Source organism: Paroedura picta, chromosome 2, assembly GCF_049243985.1.
Source record: "Paroedura picta isolate Pp20150507F chromosome 2, Ppicta_v3.0, whole genome shotgun sequence".
Classification (NCBI taxonomy): Eukaryota; Metazoa; Chordata; class Lepidosauria; order Squamata; family Gekkonidae; genus Paroedura; species Paroedura picta.
The window spans coordinates 109871363-109888986 of NC_135370.1; the positions used below are offsets into that span (position 1 = coordinate 109871363).

Here is a 17624-nt window from a genome sequence, read left to right on the forward strand (position 1 = left end):
TCGCAAAGCAAGAGTCGGGGTGGCGAAAGGCGAGCGGGAGTCATGTGCGGGGGACATTCCTCATTGGAGAGCCTCAGAGCACACACACAGAGAGAGAGAGAGAGAGAGAGAGAGAGAGAGAGAGAGACGCAGCCCTCGGCTCCCCTCTCAACTCTTGTCTGAGGACGGCCCAGGAATCCTGGTCGGCGCGCACCGGTGGGTGAACAACCTGTGGTGCGGCCAGCGGTCATTTGTGTCGCGAAACGAGGGCTGCGGGCATGCGAGCGGCGCTCCCGGGGCAGGCGCTGGCTTTCAGATGAAGGGGCAGGGGGCCGCAGACGCCTAGCACGATCCTAAAGCTCGTTCTACTCTCCCAGCTCAGTGGGAGGCAACGGGCTTAGAAGGGCGCGGGGCTGCTCGGGATCACGCTGCTAATGTGAGCGCAAGCAGCAGCGCCTAAAGGCACCCGACGGCTTCATCTTCGAGAGATCACGTGGCGGGCTGGAAGATGAATCGGCGGCTGTTCTTCCACAGCTTAGCGGGAGGACTTTAGGAAAGCTCGTCCTCTGTTGGTATTCAACGAAGGGAGGCCTAGGAGGCTCTTCCTGGGACACAAAGTTGGAAAGAAAAGAGTTTCCCCCCAAATAGGTATCGTTTTAGTTTCAAAACCGGACTTTTCTAGCTGGAATTCCCACTCTAGGCAGTTCCATAAGAGCCCCGGGCCCTCCCGGGAAACCAAGCACCTGGACGGCTGGGGGGCGGTCGCCTTTCCCCGGGCAGCCTCCCGGGCAAGCATTAAACTTTCGAATCGGGTAACTTGCGAGGTTACTGGCGGCGCTTCCCCGTATCAAAATAAGCGGGCGGGAGGGGGGGGGGCAAGGCCCTGAATTATCCGCTCAGTCCACTCCGATCCCGTTTCCAAAGAAGAGAAGGAAAAGAAAAAGGCCTTTTCATCCACATTAGACCGTTCAGGCCATCTCCCCTCATTTGTATGTTCTATTCTTCCCGAAGCCCCTAGTTAAGTTTAGATGAATATTTATTGATTGATTTCCAGAGAGCAGAAGAGGGGGAGGGAAATAAATTTAGTGCTTTTCTTAAAAAGAAAGAAAGGAAGGAAGAAAGAAAGAAAGAAAGAAAGAAAGAAAGAAAGAAAGAAAGAAAGAAAGAAAGAAAGAAAGAAAGAAAGAAAGAAAGAAAGAAAAAGCGCTCCCCCCCCCCCCGACGAGATGCCATTTGAAACTTTTTGTAAGAAAACAAAAATAGGCATTTGATGAGGCGGGGGGTGCGGGGGGTGTGTGTGCCGCGGAACAAAACCCCGCCGGGAGCCTTTCGGGGCGCCGTCCTTCCCAAAGAGGCGGTCAATACGCGCGAGCGACGCCCCCCCCCCCCGCCCGCCCCTTGTGCGCCGCGGGCTTCTGAAGTCTAATCCAATCATGGCTCGCGGGCGCGGGCCAATCGGGGCGCGGCGGGCCGGCGGTGAATGGAACTCGAGTGGCGAGGAGCCCATTGTGGGAGCTGTCAGCGGGCAAAGCCCCTTCGGCCGCGCCGGCCGCTATAAAACCCGCCGGCCAGGAGGCAGCGGCGGGAGAAGCGGGCCGCGCTCGCCACGGGGATCTTGCCAGGCGGCGCCGGGCGGGGTGGCGCGGGGGCCGCGCTTGGGCTCCGCAAGGCGACGAGCCAGCCATCCCCAGGCGCGGCTTGCCTCCTCGCGGGCTGCCGCCCTGTGCCATGATGTTCCCCAGCCTGCTGGCTCCTCCCGCCGTGTACCCCAGCCTCCTGCGGCCCACGCCCACGCTCACCCTGCCGCAGTCGCTGCAGTCCGCTTTTGCCGGCCCCTCGAGCTTCCTGGTGGAAGACCTCCTGCAGATCGGCAGGCCGGCCACTTACCTGCCCCGCGGCGGCGCCCCGCCGCCCAGCCTGTCTCCCCCCGGCGCCGGAGGCACCGAGGCCGCCCTCACCTCCGAGATGGCCGCTGCCGCCCCGCCCGGGACTCGACGGGGCGGCTCCTCCTCCTCGCAGCCCTCCGCCTCTGCCGGCAACCAGGCAGCTTTCCTCAAGTTCGGCGTCAACGCCATTCTGGCATCGACGCCCAGGACAGGTAAGCTGCCCCTCTCCGCTCACGGCTCCTGCCCGGGGGGGGGGGCTCCTGGAGGCCTGGCGGGAGTCTGGCCAACTTTGCTCCGCACCCGAAAGTCCTCCTTGGCCAGCGAGTCTCCTCCGGAGCGCTGCAAAGATCCTCGGGGTGGAGCGCGGGATGAGGCAGCGCTGATGGGCAGGACCTTTCTCGCCCCGTGAGGCGCTGGCGGGGAAGCGGTGGCGTGGGGCAAGCCGGGCACCAACTAGGTGTGCTGCCGCCCCCCCTCCCCCCCCAAGACTGGTTGGCTGCGATTCCCGCGCAGGCGATTGGCCGATCACCGACCTAGAGGCTGGGCTTTACTGCCCCTTCTCCAAGGTCTGGAGGATCCTGCCCGAAAGAGCACCACGGAGTCAGTGGCTCGGCCTCGCCGGGCTCTTGGCACGCGGGCCGTCTGGTTCCCATTGCAGCCGCTCCTGGGGCCTCGGCCTGGCCCTCAATGCGCCTTTTCTTTCCCTAGAGACCCCCCACGCCTTGATCCAGAGCGCCCCTCCCAAGACGTTCTCGTTCCCCTACTTCGAAGGATCCTTCGCACCCTTTCTCAGATCCTCGTATTTCCCAGGTAAGTCGCTGGCGGTTCTCTCCCCCTTCTCTCCCTCCCCCCGCCCGGTTCCCTGAGCCGTTCTTGTCTTGCCCCCCCCCCTCCAGTCCTTGGTGGATCGGCGGAGACCTCGAAAGCGAGTCGCCCCTCGCAGTCCGGCGGAGGGAGGGAGGGAGGGAGGGGAGGGGAGGGGAGCCTCCAGTTCAGAGGTTGGCCGGGCCTACAACATTCAAGAATCAGTCGCGCCAATTTGATGCCCTATTTAGCACACGGGCAGGCTGGCGTGACACTTTCGCTGCCGATTTCCTCCCTTCCCTGCTCGACAAATTAGCCGGGATTGTCATCCGCCCCCCCCCCCCCCCCATGTGGGCCGGCGCCTTTTGGCGAGCGGAGCCGGCGGCCTCCTCTTCTGGGCGGCGGTTTTCCCACCGAGTGGCCGCGCTCCGCTCCCCGCCGCCAACAAAAGTTTCAGCACCATGACCAATTTGGTCAGCTCCCTCCGGGCCGCCACACACAGACCGCGCTGCGGCGCTGACTCTCCCGGGCCGCTGATAGACATTTACCAGCCATGGGCTAATTTCCCATTAAGGGTCATTCGCTCGGCCAACCTTTTCACAAGACCACATGGAGCGCTCTCTTGTTTGGGGACTTCAGTGTGGCCGGAGCCCACTGCCTCCTTGCCAGATGGGTCTGCCCTTAGAAAATCAGACTGCCCTTGGGGGAAAGGCAATGAAGCAGGTCTGGTCGGGCAGGCCAGCAGAATCACAGCAGGAGGCAGTCATGGCCTGGCCTGGTGTCCCGCTGTATTAATACACCCCCCTTCCTTGCACCCCTGAAGGGCAACATATCCAGCACCCCTTGGTGGGGTGGGAGCACCTGAGGCTACAACCCTGACCAGTAGCTGTAGATCTGATTGGAGCCAGGGAGGGAGGCCACCAGAAGCCCCGCCTGAGCTCCTCTGAGCCCTGTACAGAAAGAAATCCAAAGGGCACCTTGGTAGACGTTTCTTTCCCTTACCTGATAATCTGAATCCTTATTTATTCTTTCCTTCCTGAAGGCAAGCAACATAGTTTTAAATTGGTGTGTTTATGTAGGGTTTCATTCACAGCTATGGGACGGTTCTTATATCCTTGACCTCACACTCTACATCAGTTGTTCTGTTGCCCTGTTGATCAGAGAAGAATGATGGGGGAGGGGATCCAAATAATCAGGCATACATCATGAAAGTAGCTCCAGATCAGAATTCTGTAGTGAAAAGTTAAAATTAACTTTAAAAAATAATAACTCCATCAACATGCTGGTAATATATTTTGTTCCAAAAGCCAAGAGTCCCTCTATTCAGTCTCCCGATAATGGAATTTGCTTCCATTCTCCAGCATTTGAATGGCCCAACAAAAACAACTTGAGCCTTATATATGGCTTTTCATGTCCATTTAACGAAAATGATTTGGGGAAGGAGAAGATTGTGTCATCAGTATTCTTCCCCAGAAGCCTGGCATGCAGTTGTGTTTAGTTTGAAAGTGTAAATCTCTTTTGTTCCAATAATATATGGCTTTAGCTGCTTGTCCTCAGTCTTTTTCTGTTAGTTCATTACTACACAATTACTATTCACGCTTCATTAGAATCTCTGTTTCTCTTTGGGAGTTTTTCTTTCCGCCTTAAAGGCGAAACTCTGCCCTTTTTATCATACCAATTCCATTGGGAACCAGTCGATGTGCTAATGAGCTGTTACTTTTTCATGTCTTAGAGTGAATTCTGCAAGTTTTGTAAGGAAAGGCTGTGGGAGGAAAGATTTATATACAAAAAGATGAATGCTGATTGATCAAAACTTGCACCTAAAAAAAGACTTTTTTGTTCAAATCAGAAAAGTCTCTCGTTTTCATCTGGGGCATAACAAAGTACTTGGTATTCCAAAAAAAGAAACCTCCTGAAAAATCAAATAGTTGGATGAGAGAAAGGTTTATTATTATTGTCATTATATCTCCATCATCCTGGCCTTTTCTTTTCATAATCTTTGAATGTGGTAACAAAACAGACCAACTATGGATACATTCACTTGATGTAACTAAATCTAATCTAGTTACTACTGGCTGAAAAGAATGGTTAAGTTAAGCGTAAACTCTCTTTTATCACTTCAGGTTTATAGGTGCTGATCTGCTTGAGTCAGAAAAGTGCACAGAAGGAAAAACAGGAGGGAGTAAGGGAGAGAAAGAAGAGGGGGAATGAGAGCTAGTGGTGAAAAAGCCACAGGCATTCAAATCAAAGGGGGATTTGCCTCTGACTTCAATGGGATATGGACTCCATCCCTGAGAATCTGAACACTCACGGCTCCAAGCCCTCTGCCCCTTGACTGATTCAGCCTATAGTGCCTTTTCTTCCTCTTTTACAGCCTCTTCTGTGGTGCCCATCCCTGGCACGTTTTCTTGGCCTTTGGCTGCCCGAGGGAAGCCACGCAGAGGAATGCTCCGCAGGGCTGTCTTCTCAGATGTGCAGCGCAAAGCTCTAGAGAAAATGTTTCAGAAACAGAAATACATCAGTAAACCAGACAGAAAGAAGCTGGCAGCCAAGCTGGGCTTGAAAGATTCTCAGGTAACTAATCATCCTTGTAACCAATCAGAAAATATGTAATAGGGTGGGAAAAAGTCCACATGATGGTATGCATTTTAGTTCCTGGAGGCAACAAAGACAGTTGGTGAGATGCCCAGCTGAACAAACCCATGTCCTTGACCACAACCCAGTTAAGTCAGAATAGTGAGATTTAAGGCAGGCTGGTTGCACTGAAGCCAATAGAATTGGTGTCCCTTTCTGGCAACATTTGACTTGGAAACAATTCCCACTGGTTTTCCTGGAATATTTCCAAATAGAGATGTCATTTAGAACACTTCTATTAGAAAGGGCCATTGAGCTCAGAAATACTTGGACATTCTTAGGACTGATTAGAACTGAGGACTGTAGACTGTAGAGAGCCAGTTTGGTATAGCGGTTAGGAGTGCAGACTTCTAATCTGGCATGCCAGGTTTGATTCTGCGCTCCCCCACATGCAGCCAGCTGGGTGACCTTGGGCTTGCCATGGCACTGATAAAACTGTTCTGCTCGAGCAGTGATATCAGCGCTCTCTCAGCCTCACCCACCTCACAGGGTGTCTGTTGTGGGGAGAGGAATGGGAAGGCGACTGTAAGCCGCTTTGAACCTCCTTTGGGTAGGGAAAAGCGGCATATAAGAACCAACTCTTCTTATTATTATTCTGGCAAAAAAACTAATCCCCCAGTTTTATATGCATTTAGTATGAAGAAAGTCCTGCTGTTTTCAAGCTCAAGGGATCTTGTGTCTTTACAGAATCACAGAATCATAGAGTTGGAAGGGGCCATACAGGCCATCTAGTCCAACCCCCCTGTTCAACGCAGGATCAGCCCAAAGCATCCTAAAGCATCCTTTAGCAGTAGGGACTATGACTTCTTGCGTCTCTTCACATGAGCCTTGCAGACACTCCCATTCTTGTCCCAGCATTACAACTTGTCATACAGAAATAAATCTGGAGTTCTGCACAGTAAATAGCTGTAAAAGATTGTCATGTAGAACAAACTATGCTGGGCTTCAAAGCTGACACCACACAGATAGTCATAGCATCTTGTGAGCTTAAATGTTCTCCGTCATCTTCATGCATAGCTAATGGATAATACATTTAAAGTAGTTTGCCCCAGCAAAAAATGCATGTTCTGCATTAACTGAAGTTTGTCTGTAAGGGCAGCCCACCGAGAACTCATTATAGTAGTCCAGACTATAGATTGCTGTAGTATAGAGCATTTTGGCCATAGCAGATGAGCCTGGGAAAAGAACTTATGAGCAACATGTATTTGAAAGAGTGTTATAAGCATCTGCACCAGCCAGTTTCTCTGAGAATAAGGATGGGTTCAAGGGCACTCCCCAAATTTGACATAATCTACCCATATAAATACTCTTCTGTGGATACTCTGTACACTCAGATTCAGAACCCTATGCAGATACACACAGTTAGGATGCTGTTTTTTGTAGGATTCCTGATCTTGTGAACAGAGCTTAAGCATGCTCAGTTTGGGCAGTGTAGGTGCCATGAATATGTGATATTGCATGCTCTTAGAGGGGCTCATTAGTCAAATCTCATTGCCCTCTGTATGCACACAGATATTTTAATAAAATATACATAGTGTTAACAGTCATGGGCTTAGAGTGGCTGACTATTATGTGAAGAACTGGGTTTGATTCCTCACCCTTCCACATGAAAGTCAGCTGGATGACTTTGGGCCAGTCACAGTTCTCTCAGTACTCTCTCTGCTTCACCTACCTCACAGGGTGTTTGTTGTGGGAAAAGGAAGGGAAGGCAATTGTAAGCTGCAATTTGAGACTCCTTCAGGTAGTAAAAAGCAGTGTGCAAAAACCAACCCTCCCTCCCTCCCTCCCTCTCTCCCTCCCTCCCTCCCTCCCTCCCTCCCTCCCTTCCTTCCTTCCTTCCTTCCTTCCTTCCTTCCTTCCTTCCTTCCTTCCTCCCTCCCTCCCTCCCTCCCTCCCTCCCTCCCTCCCTCCCTCCCTTCCTTCCTTCCTTCCTTCCTTCCTTCCTTCCTTCCTTCCGTCTTTTTAGACTTATACTCAGCCCCTCCCAGCATGCTATCTTGGCACTATTGGCCCCTCCCAGCATGCTATCAGCATTATTTAGAAAACATACATAATAATTAGATTTTTACATATAATATTAAAAATTTAAAACCATCTTAAAACTTTTAAACCAGTTGTATAGCCAAACTGTTTTGTTTAAGAATGTGTTTTTTTTGGGGGGGGATATCTATATAGAGGGAGCCCAAATGATGTTTAATCAATGATGTTTAATCCAAGTCATCTTCTTACTGTAAAGCCTTGGGCAGCAAGCTCCGCAGCCTGAACCACCCATGTGAACAATATGAGGATAGCAAAATAGGACTGCCCTATGGGGTTGTTATGAGGGTTATAATGTGAGGCACTTAGAACATTTTAAAAGCATAGGCCAAATACTTGTTATTGCAACCTAATGTTCCTTTAATCTTTGGTTGAACTGAGTTGCAAAGTGTGTTATAAGCAGTCATACAAACTAGTGAAAATCACACAGATTAGGAGAATTGTGCACTGCAATTCCTTGGGGATGTGACTCGCTTCCAACCAAAGAAAAGGAAATCCTGCTCAGCGTCACTGTATTTGGCTAAGTTTATTTGCTGGGATTTTTGTGTTTAGTTACAGCTGGCAAACAAGATCTCAGAAACTCTCACTATTCTGGCCCAGAACCTCTTAATGGACAAGGCAAAGTTTTATACTGTCCCTCATTCTCCTCATACCTCATGCTATGTTAGGCATTTACTTTCCTTAAAGTGAGACTCTAGTCAAAGAAAAGAAAAAAAGAAAGAATAAATATAATCTTTTAATTTCAGAGAGCAGAGGCAGGGAAAGGGGAAGAGGGAGGAATGCTTGCTCAAAGTGCCAGAACATCCCAAGTAGAAAATGATGAATTACAGGAGAGGGGAGTCTCAGGAGAGGGGTGTAGGTGGATGGGCAAGGCTGTACTAGGAAGATGATGATATCAAATCTAACACAGCAGGAATGGAAGAAAAGTATGGCAGGAAGAAGAAGAAGAAAGGGAAGGGACGCTGTCACTGTGATCTGCCAAAGACAATATTGAAAGTGCTGTCTGCTGAATTAGAGGCAGGAGTTGTACAGGGCATTAAAATGCATCTACCCTTTCAGGCAGTGTACTATTTGATACACTCCCAGTGTGGTTCCAATGTCCTGTTCTCCGGGAAGACTCTTGAGAGCTAGTGATAGCATTTCATCCTGCCCTTCTTTCCATGAGTTCAAGGCGGAATATATGGCTCTATTTTCCTCCCTTTTATGTTCACAACAACCCTGGAAAGTAGATTAGCCGAGAGAAACAAACTGGCCTAAAATAACCCATTAAATTTTGTGGTACAATTGGGGGGGGGGGCTCTAGGCACTACAGTTTACTAGTTCTATAGTGTGGCAATGCAGCAAAAGTTTTATTTCCAAATCATCGTCTCCTTGCTGGTTAGGGTCAGTGTGAGTCATGTATGTGGGTGCTCTAATGTATAACAACCTTTGTGGTACATTTTGAAAAATCCCAGGTGAAGATCTGGTTCCAAAATAGAAGAATGAAGTGGAGGAACTCCAAAGAAAGAGAGCTCCTGTCATCTGGTGGCTGCCGGGAACAGACCTTACCCACCAAATTCAATCCTCATCCTGATCTCAGTGATGTAGGCAAGAAAGGCTCTGGGGCGGAGGAGGAGGAGGAGGAGGAAACCGCATCCCTCCTTTGTCCAGGCAGCCCCAGGCATACCTTAACCTATCACCACCCATCTACAGACCACCCATGCCTGAGAGAGAGGCTGGAGTCCCAGATGCTGCCCTCTCCAACCCATTCCTGCAGCCCCAGCAAACCATCCGACTTCTCAGACTCAGAAGAGGAGGAGGACGAGGAGGAGGACGAGGAGGAAGAGATCACAGTCTCCTAGAGATTTCTCTTCTTGCCATTCCAACAGGGGACATTGTGGAGATGTAAATAAACAAAGAACTATTTAATTGAAGAGGTGATGCCGTCTACAAGTCTGTGTGGTTCACATATGCAGTGTATTGGTGATCTTGCATCTACATCTTTGCCACAATTAGCAAAAGCTTTCCATTCAGAGCTTCCTGTGGTTATTGCCGAGCAGCCGGCCTCCTTGCACTTTTTCAATGGGAGTTATAGACTAAAAGGTCAATAAAAAACAGAACAAAACTCTTTTTGAAAAGTTCCTTGTGAGAAGACATTCAGTTAGTGATTCACTTATAGGAAGGTCCAAGTAAATATCAGGATGTATTAATTTTCTCCATAAGACTCAGAGATATTCCCAGGAACCATACCCTTGAGAGTGGCTGCTTGACCAGTAACTTGCAGGAGGCTGCTGAGGATGTGTGTTCTGAGCTCTGCCGTTTACAGTCCATATTGCAGAATACAAACAGGAAACTGGGCCTCAGATTGTTTCTGCCCCCTGCCATAAATCTAAATTGGAATGTTTGATGTTAATTTATTGATCCCTCTTGATCCCACATCCGCATCTGTCCCCAGTTCTTTGGCCGATCTCTGTTTTGTGTCTGCTTGAGCTATAATGTGGACGTAGGGAAATGGGCCACACCTCTTTGATTTGTCACTGAACTTTGCTGTCTTTGCACAGCTTTTATAAACTGTACATTATTTTGTACTCTTACATTGTATGGATATTTTTTTACCAAGCCTACTGTGACTATTCAGATGGACTTTGCTATATATGGATGTGGAAAAGGAGCGTGCAGTTGGAGCTACTTTGTAATTTTTCTTTTAACTCAAAGAGAAGTTTAGCGGTTTAACTGTGTAACTTATAAAATCATGGTTTATTTTTTACTGTATACAGATTTTAAATATGTATATATAACAGATGAAGCAAATGCCAAATAAAAAAAGAGTGTGAGGCTGATAGTTTTTATAAGTCTGACATGATTTTCCATGCATTGATCAAAGTTGACGTGGGCAGTGATCCTGGCATATTTCCACCCAAGGTTTCATTGTGTTTTAAAACATGCATGCAAGGAAATGAGCCAATGCACCTGGGTTTTGTAACTACTACAGTTATGTTCCTCAATGAATTAGAGATTCTTTTATTTCAAAAATGGAAGAGTTTTGCATGAGAACACCTGGCAACATTCAGTATGGCAGCTGGCCAATCACATGTTAACACATTTTATTTCCAAGTTTGTTTGAGGTATGGCCCTCCTGGGCTGACTGTGCATCATTTATAATCACTGCTGCTTTGAATGTTGGTACGGCCTTTGGAACTGTTCAGTCAGCGCTGTTCATCAGTCTACGGCATTCAATGTATTTCTTCATGTTCAGAACACAACTGCACTAGAGTTCCCAGCGGCAGCATCAGAACATTTGAGATCGGGTTAGTACCCCTGATGAACAGTGATGGCTCTCAGCTTGGGAGTCAGGTAGGAAAGCATCCATTGCTAGAATATGACAGAGATAAGCTTTGCACCCTCTCCCCTCCCCCACACTGGCAGCATAGCATTCTAGAGCCATGCTGGGGACATTCTTGCCAGTTAATCCCCCTCACACACACTCCTGGAAAGTGTGTTGGGCAAATAGCTGATGAGGAAGAGAAGGAGCTAGTTACAGGAAAGTACTTCAAGAACACACATGCACAAATTATTCACAACCACAAAGGAGTTTAGACTGATTTCATGTGTTCAATAAAACAGCTATTTCTTTTGAGCATAAAAAAGTGCTGCTATTTCCTATTTCTGCTCAGATTGTAACTCAAGGCAATACAAGGATAGAAGCGTGGGACTCAGTGAAAAACCAGAACAATGGCCAAAATAGAGGACACTGGGAGGCCTGCATGGAAGCATAAACTATCTGAATCTAGCGTAGGACTCCTTGTCTGTCAGCTTATTAAGCTGGATTCAGCTGGTTTATGCTTCCACACAGGCATCCCAGTGTTCTCTATTTTGGCAGATTGTAACTCAAATAGAGAAATGGTTGTCTGTCATGGCCTCACATGCACATCAAACTCACTGGACTAGTGATGGGGTAATAGCAACACTCTGCTGTTTGGTCATGAGAGGATCATTTTGACTATTTCTGCACGGAGGGGTAAAACATGAGTGACTTCCTGCTTGCAAATGCAGAATGGTAATTTTGTGTTTGCAGCCCTCTTTATGGGGAGACCCCTCCTGTGTTTTCCCTCTGCCCCATCATGGCTTTTTGCCTCCTGATGAGGCTGTATGGGAAAGTGACATGAACTTCTCCCTCTCCTCCTTGGCAAGCCACCAATCACAACACAACAGTTCTGAAATATATTTTTAAAGGCACTTCTGCATTGCTATGCGGTAATGCCACAACATGGATGCATTTTTAATAAAAATAAACACTACCATATTGCTATGGAGAAACTCCAGAACAATACAATATCCCCCCTTTTTTGGGGGGGGGATTCCTAGACTGATTCTGCTCTTACTTTGTTTATTCCGTTGTGGATCCTGCTGATTTCAGATCAATTTGAACTCAGTTCTTCTTCTATTCCCCCCCCCCGAAACAAAAGTATTCTGATGTGATTAGGGAAGTTCAGAAGGGGGGAGCCAAAATGCAACAGGAGCCTCTTTATTTCTTTTCTTGAATGGGGGGGGGGAGATGATTGGGGACAACAGAGAAGGGGGAATAAATTCAAGAGGAAAATCTCTTCCGAGAGAAGTTAGTGTTTCTAGCGCTTCTGCTGAGAGAAGTTAGGTCTTCCCCTTTAAGGGAAGCCTTGCAACCTTGGAATGAGGAAGCCTTTGAACCGATGCCCTGGCCAATCAGGGCTTTTCTACAGAGTTGGAGGCTTGAGGCAGGAAGTTAGTTAGGGAAAAGCAGAATGCTGTACCTTTACTCATGCTGATTTTTCAAATATCGAGAATTATATCCACTCCAGGATATCACAGGGGAAAGGTAGGGTCACTTGGGATCAATCATGCTTGCTGCAGATGAAAAATTTAAATCACTGAAAATCAAAACGGAAATTGCATTCAGTGTAAACAGCAGGGACTGAATCAACCTGGGATTGGAATAAAAGCTCCATGCAGATTCAGCCCTATTTTTTAGGACTTTATCTTAAACCTATTCCATGAGGACAGAGTAAGCTCCTGTAGCCTCCCCGAGATCAACCTGTCAGATATCCCAGACTGGGCCCCAGTGATGCCTGATGAAGTCAGGGCTTGTATTGATCAACTAAAGCCTAGAAAAGCACCAGGACCTGATGCGATCCCTCCTGAGCGGCTTAAAACCTTCCCAGACTGGTGGGCTCCTCTCTTGGCTGCTCTCTTTACTGTAATTAACAAAACAGGCTTAATGCCTGACTCATGGACAAATGCAATTCTTGTTCCAGTATTTTAAAAGGGTGACCGCTCACTCCCAACCAATTATAGACCCATCAGCCTTCTCTCTATTGTTGGGAAGCTATATGTCAAACTCCTATCAAATAAACTTACCTTGTGGTTGACTAAGGAAAAGATTCTAGGCCGTGAGCAGGTTGGATTCTGTCAAGGGAAATCCTCCCTTGATCATTGCACCATCCTTGCCCACCTTGTCAACAAATATAGTAAGAAAGAGGGTCCAAAGCTCTTTGCAGCTTTTCTGGACCTTAAGGGGGCCTTTGATTCTATCCCTAGAGATCTTCTCTGGGATAAGCTGTTAAAGATGAAGATAGATAAAAGGCTCCTATATCTTATAAGGAAACTCTATTTTTCTACCTGTTGCCAAGTCAAACTAACCCCCCCCCCCTTGGGAGTCTAACTCCTAAAATACCAATCAACAAAGGGGTAAAATAAGGATGCATTTTGGCTCCCCTCCTATTTAACCTTTTTATAAATGACCTTGCTCCGTCCTTATCCCCCAATTCTGGCCATAGCCCAAAAATTGGTTATCTTCACATCCCACTGCTTTTATATGCAGATGATGTGGTAGTGCTGTCCCATTCACAAATTGGCTTAAAACGCTTACTGGGTCAGTTCTTGGACTTCTGTGAAGTAAACAAACTTGTGCTGAACTTTGAGAAGTCAAAGATTGTGGTTTTTGGAAAGCCTTGGAAGCCTCTTAAATGGAATGTAAGAGGTAACAACATTGAACATGTTAAAAGCTTCAAATACCTGGGAATATTTTTTTCACCATAATGCAAATTGGGCTACACAGAGGAAATATGCAATCACATCTGCAAAAACTAGTGCCCTGGCAATTACATGTTTCTTCTACACCAGTGGTAACCAGTACGTGCCAGCAGCCCTCAAAGTATTCAATGAGAAGTGCCCAACTGCTCTATGGCATCCCTATTTGGATCAATGCTTTTAACCAAGCAGTCGAAGTTTCCAATCTGTCTTCCTTCGTAAAATCCTTGGGACCCTGAACTGTGTCTCTTACGCAGTCCTATGTCTAGAAACCATCCAAAGACTATTGGAAACCAGAGCATGGTTGTTAACAATCAAGTTCTGGCTTCGCATTCATTTTAGATCTGACCCCAATAGTCTAATTTCCCTCATGCCATCTGAACACGAGTAATCTACTTGGTTAGGACACATTGAGGGAAAAATTAAATCGATAGGGACATCTTTAGACTCCTTGTATCTGATATCTGAAAAGTCTGCATTTAATTTAATTAAATGCAGACTGTTAGACATAGAACTGCAGGAACTTAGCAGTAAAGCTAGAAACGTTTGCTCGCCATTGAGCTTGGGGATCTCACCAAGCTCTCAGCCCCTAGCTGCGTACTTCTACCATCTAATCATCCCACAACAGCGTAGAGCATTCATGTTAGCTAGAACTAATGCTCTACCTTCTGCTGTTCTATATGGGAGATTTCAACAGATCCCGTATTCAGCTAGGTTGTGCCCATGTGGACAATGCTGTATAGAATCAATTACACACATTTTCTTCCATCGTCCATTTTATTCTTCGATCCGAGCCAAATTTCTTAACTCACTGCTGTGTAAAAGAGAACTGCATTCTGATAAACGAAAGACTCAGTTTCTTTTGACTTCCCAGAACCCTGATATAATTGAATCAGTAGCAAAGTTTTTACATCTTGCCATGAGAAATTGTGAATGTATTATGTCTAAAGCATGATCTTTGCATTTGTTCTCACTAGCAGTGGATCCTTTTGCACTTTCCCTTCTTATATTGTACTTTTATATGCTATTAAAGACTTGTTGTTGTTGTCTAAAAGGACTTTATTTATGGGTGAATTTCTGAGATGCTAAACATGGTCCCTGGAGCCCAAAGAGACATTTTGTGTTAATGTTTGGCTTAAAAACAAAGTGCTCAGATCCCTGTATGATCAGGAGAAGGCTGACCGATCACCTGCCCCCCTCCCAGATCATTTCCCACCTCCAGAAAACAGAAACAGGGCTGTTTTTGCCTGCTCGAGTTGTGAGAAGGCTGCACATAGCCCCTGGAACCCAAAAAGACATTTTGTGTTAATGGTTGGCTTAAAAACAAGGTGCTCATGCCACTTGTATGATTGGGAGAAGGCTGCTTGATCACCAGTCCCCCCCCTCTTTCCCAGTTCATTCCCCACATCCATAAAACAGAAAGGGGGCTGTGTTTTCCCTGCCTGATCCCCATAATATGGTAGACACTTTAAAGAAGATTTTATTTTACCTTTGACAATGTAAGTTTAGCAGACCGTGCCATTAAAAAAATTACTTGGGTCAGGAAATGGAGAGGGAGGGTGGGTGCGAGGGTGTGATAAAATTGCCAAGACTATTGCACATTTCCCTCTCCATACGGGCTTATCCCTGGTTGCTCACTTGTTGCTCATCAATGGGACACGTGATTAAGGGATGTAAATCCAGTGTTGGCGATTCTTGAAATTGGGAGTTAAAAATGGCCCAAACTCGACCTGGCTACTGGACATCCTCATGATGCAGGTGTCATGTGAGGGGCGGGGCTCTAAAAGCCACCCACATTCAAAGGCTGCCCAGGAACAGAGTCCTCATGAAGAAATGGTTGATATATTTCAACACTTTCCACTTCAGTTTCCCAGTGAGGTGGTAAAAGGAAATCAAGTGTATACTACACAGAGAGTTGTGCATATAGCAGTGTATATACGTTGCTCTGCATGGAAGATTTACTAAATATGCATTGGATTGAGCAGGAAAACACAACAGATGCAATCCTGATGTCCCCCACCTGTTTATGTGTTCATTCTCCCTAGATAGTTATCTGCATAGGGTGCCCTGGCATCGCTGGCCACATACAGAAAGAGATCACCACCCTGGCCCCCAGCACTACAAAGATCAGGATCATCACTCCACCAGAGTGCCAATACTCTGTCTGGATTGGTGTCTCTCTCCACCTTCCAACAAATGTGGATCAGCAAGCAGGAATATTACAAGTCCAGCTTCAACCACCCACTGCAAATGCTTTTAATGGTACCACAAAGCCCATCTTTTGTGTAGAGTTAACGACAGAAAACAAGGCCTAACTTTCTGGTTATGCCCCTAGTATTGGACTGTTCCTCCTATTGCAAAAACATGTCTCACATACTCTTGACTTTGAGGTCACTTTGATGACCAGTGCCAAAGTTAAGTTTCGGGACCATTGTTGACAAGTTCCACAAACCTTTTTCTAGGCAGGGTGTTTGATGAAGTGTTAACCGCCTTAGTAAGAATTGTAGATTCCACTATTGGCAATGTTTTATGCAGAAGGAAAGCAAATAAATGCCTGCTATAATAATAATAATAATAATAATAATAATAATAATAATAATAATAATAATAATAATAATAATAATAATAATAATAATAATAATGAGATACACAATCTGAAAGAGGAGCCACACACAAATGCTTCTACAGACAGAGTTCCCAGCCCAGAAGCAGATAGCCTGGGCTGGGTGGGGCACTATTTTTCAAGCACAATTTTGTCAACGAGGAAGGGCATTCCTACACTATCTCTGGTCAATTCAGCATCAATACAAGGGTCTTGTGACAAATACCACACTTTGGACTGTATCTAATGCAGAATTTCTGCTTCCACTACAGCTCTTGTGCAAGCAGAAAGACAAGAAAAAGACTGTGGTAGCTGCTTACTCCAAGTGAAATTTGTATTCCCCACTTGTGTTCCCACTTGAGCAAGATGTGCAGCCATTCTCTGGGTACCAGGACATATAGGGAGGAGAGCCGCTTCTTTTTAATTTGTTTGGATTGTAGAGACCTTCCTGTGAGGGAGTGATAGCACTGACACAGCTCTCCCTTTATTTGACCCTTTGAAACATACAACTGGTTAATTGCCCAGTGAAGAGAGACTTCTAAAAGTGACCTAAGGCCTTCTTGCATTCCACTGAAAACTCTGTAATATGAAAAATGGGGACCTTGAGATTCTGAGGAGTTCTGGGTCAAACTGTGGCTTGCAGTGCTCTTATCTTTCTCCCCAGCAAACTTTACTCTTCTGACTCGTGTGTTATAGGAAGGGAGGGGGGAGTAGCAAAAATGTATTTCATATACAGCTACACTTTGTAATGAGTTTAATATAAATATTTTATATAGAGTGTATTGTCACAGTTCTGACCACTGAGGAAGACCCAGGAGGGTCGAAACACATTTGGTCTTATGTGCTGTTAGTTCTGTATAGTTTTTATGTAGTTTTTATTCTGTTTTTAATTGTGCACTATAATAAATAATCAACATTTTTACATTATTTTATTGTGCAACTCAACTTCTGAGTTCCTTCCTGTTAAGGTTGGGTTGTGTTCCTGTTTTGGTTTTGTGTTGTTACATGCCCTGAGCTATATAGGATGGGTGGTTTATAAAAATAAAGATTTAATTATTTATTTAGACTATATTTTTGTCTTGTTATGAGGTGTTGTGAGTCCCCTCAGGGAAAAAGCAGAGTATAAATGTGTTTAGAGAGCCAGTTTGGTGTAGTGGTTAGGAGTGCGGACTTCTAATCTGGCATGCCGGGTTCGATTCTGCGCTCCCCCACATGCAACCAGCTGGGTGACCTTGGGCTCGCCACGGCACTGATAAAACTGTTCTGACCGGGCAGTGATATCAGCGCTCTCTCAGCCTCACCCACCTCACAGGGTGTCTGTTGTGGGGAGAGGAATGGGAAGGCGACTGTAAGCCGCTTTGAGCCTCCTTCGGGTAGGGAAAAGCGGCTTATAAGAACCAACTCTTCTTCTTCTTCTTCTTCTTCTTCTTCTTTTGTTACTTGCTTTCATAATTTGCTGCTCGAGTGTTTTTGAGTCTTTTGTTTTATGCTGTAAAAGTGTTTGTTTAAGATCTTTGCTGCTTGTTTGAGGAATGCTATTTATTGTGTTTTATATGTTGCTAATTATTACTGCTGCAAATTGCTATATGTCGAAATTTCAGCTAAGAGTGAGGAATCTAAATATTTTAAAATAATACCTT

General features: G+C 46.4%; 1 protein-coding gene across 1 annotated transcript; it reads left to right on the plus strand.

Annotated features, from left to right (window-relative positions):
* The first annotated feature begins 1500 nt into the window (after positions 1-1500).
* DBX1 (developing brain homeobox 1) lies at positions 1501-10161 on the plus strand. The gene is made up of 4 exons (XM_077322034.1): positions 1501-2077; positions 2574-2675; positions 5044-5243; positions 8795-10161. Exons 1-4 carry the CDS (start codon positions 1708-1710, stop codon positions 9179-9181), a joined length of 1059 nt encoding a protein of 352 aa, XP_077178149.1. The 5' UTR covers positions 1501-1707; the 3' UTR covers positions 9182-10161.
* Positions 10162-17624: the final 7463 nt, after the last annotated feature.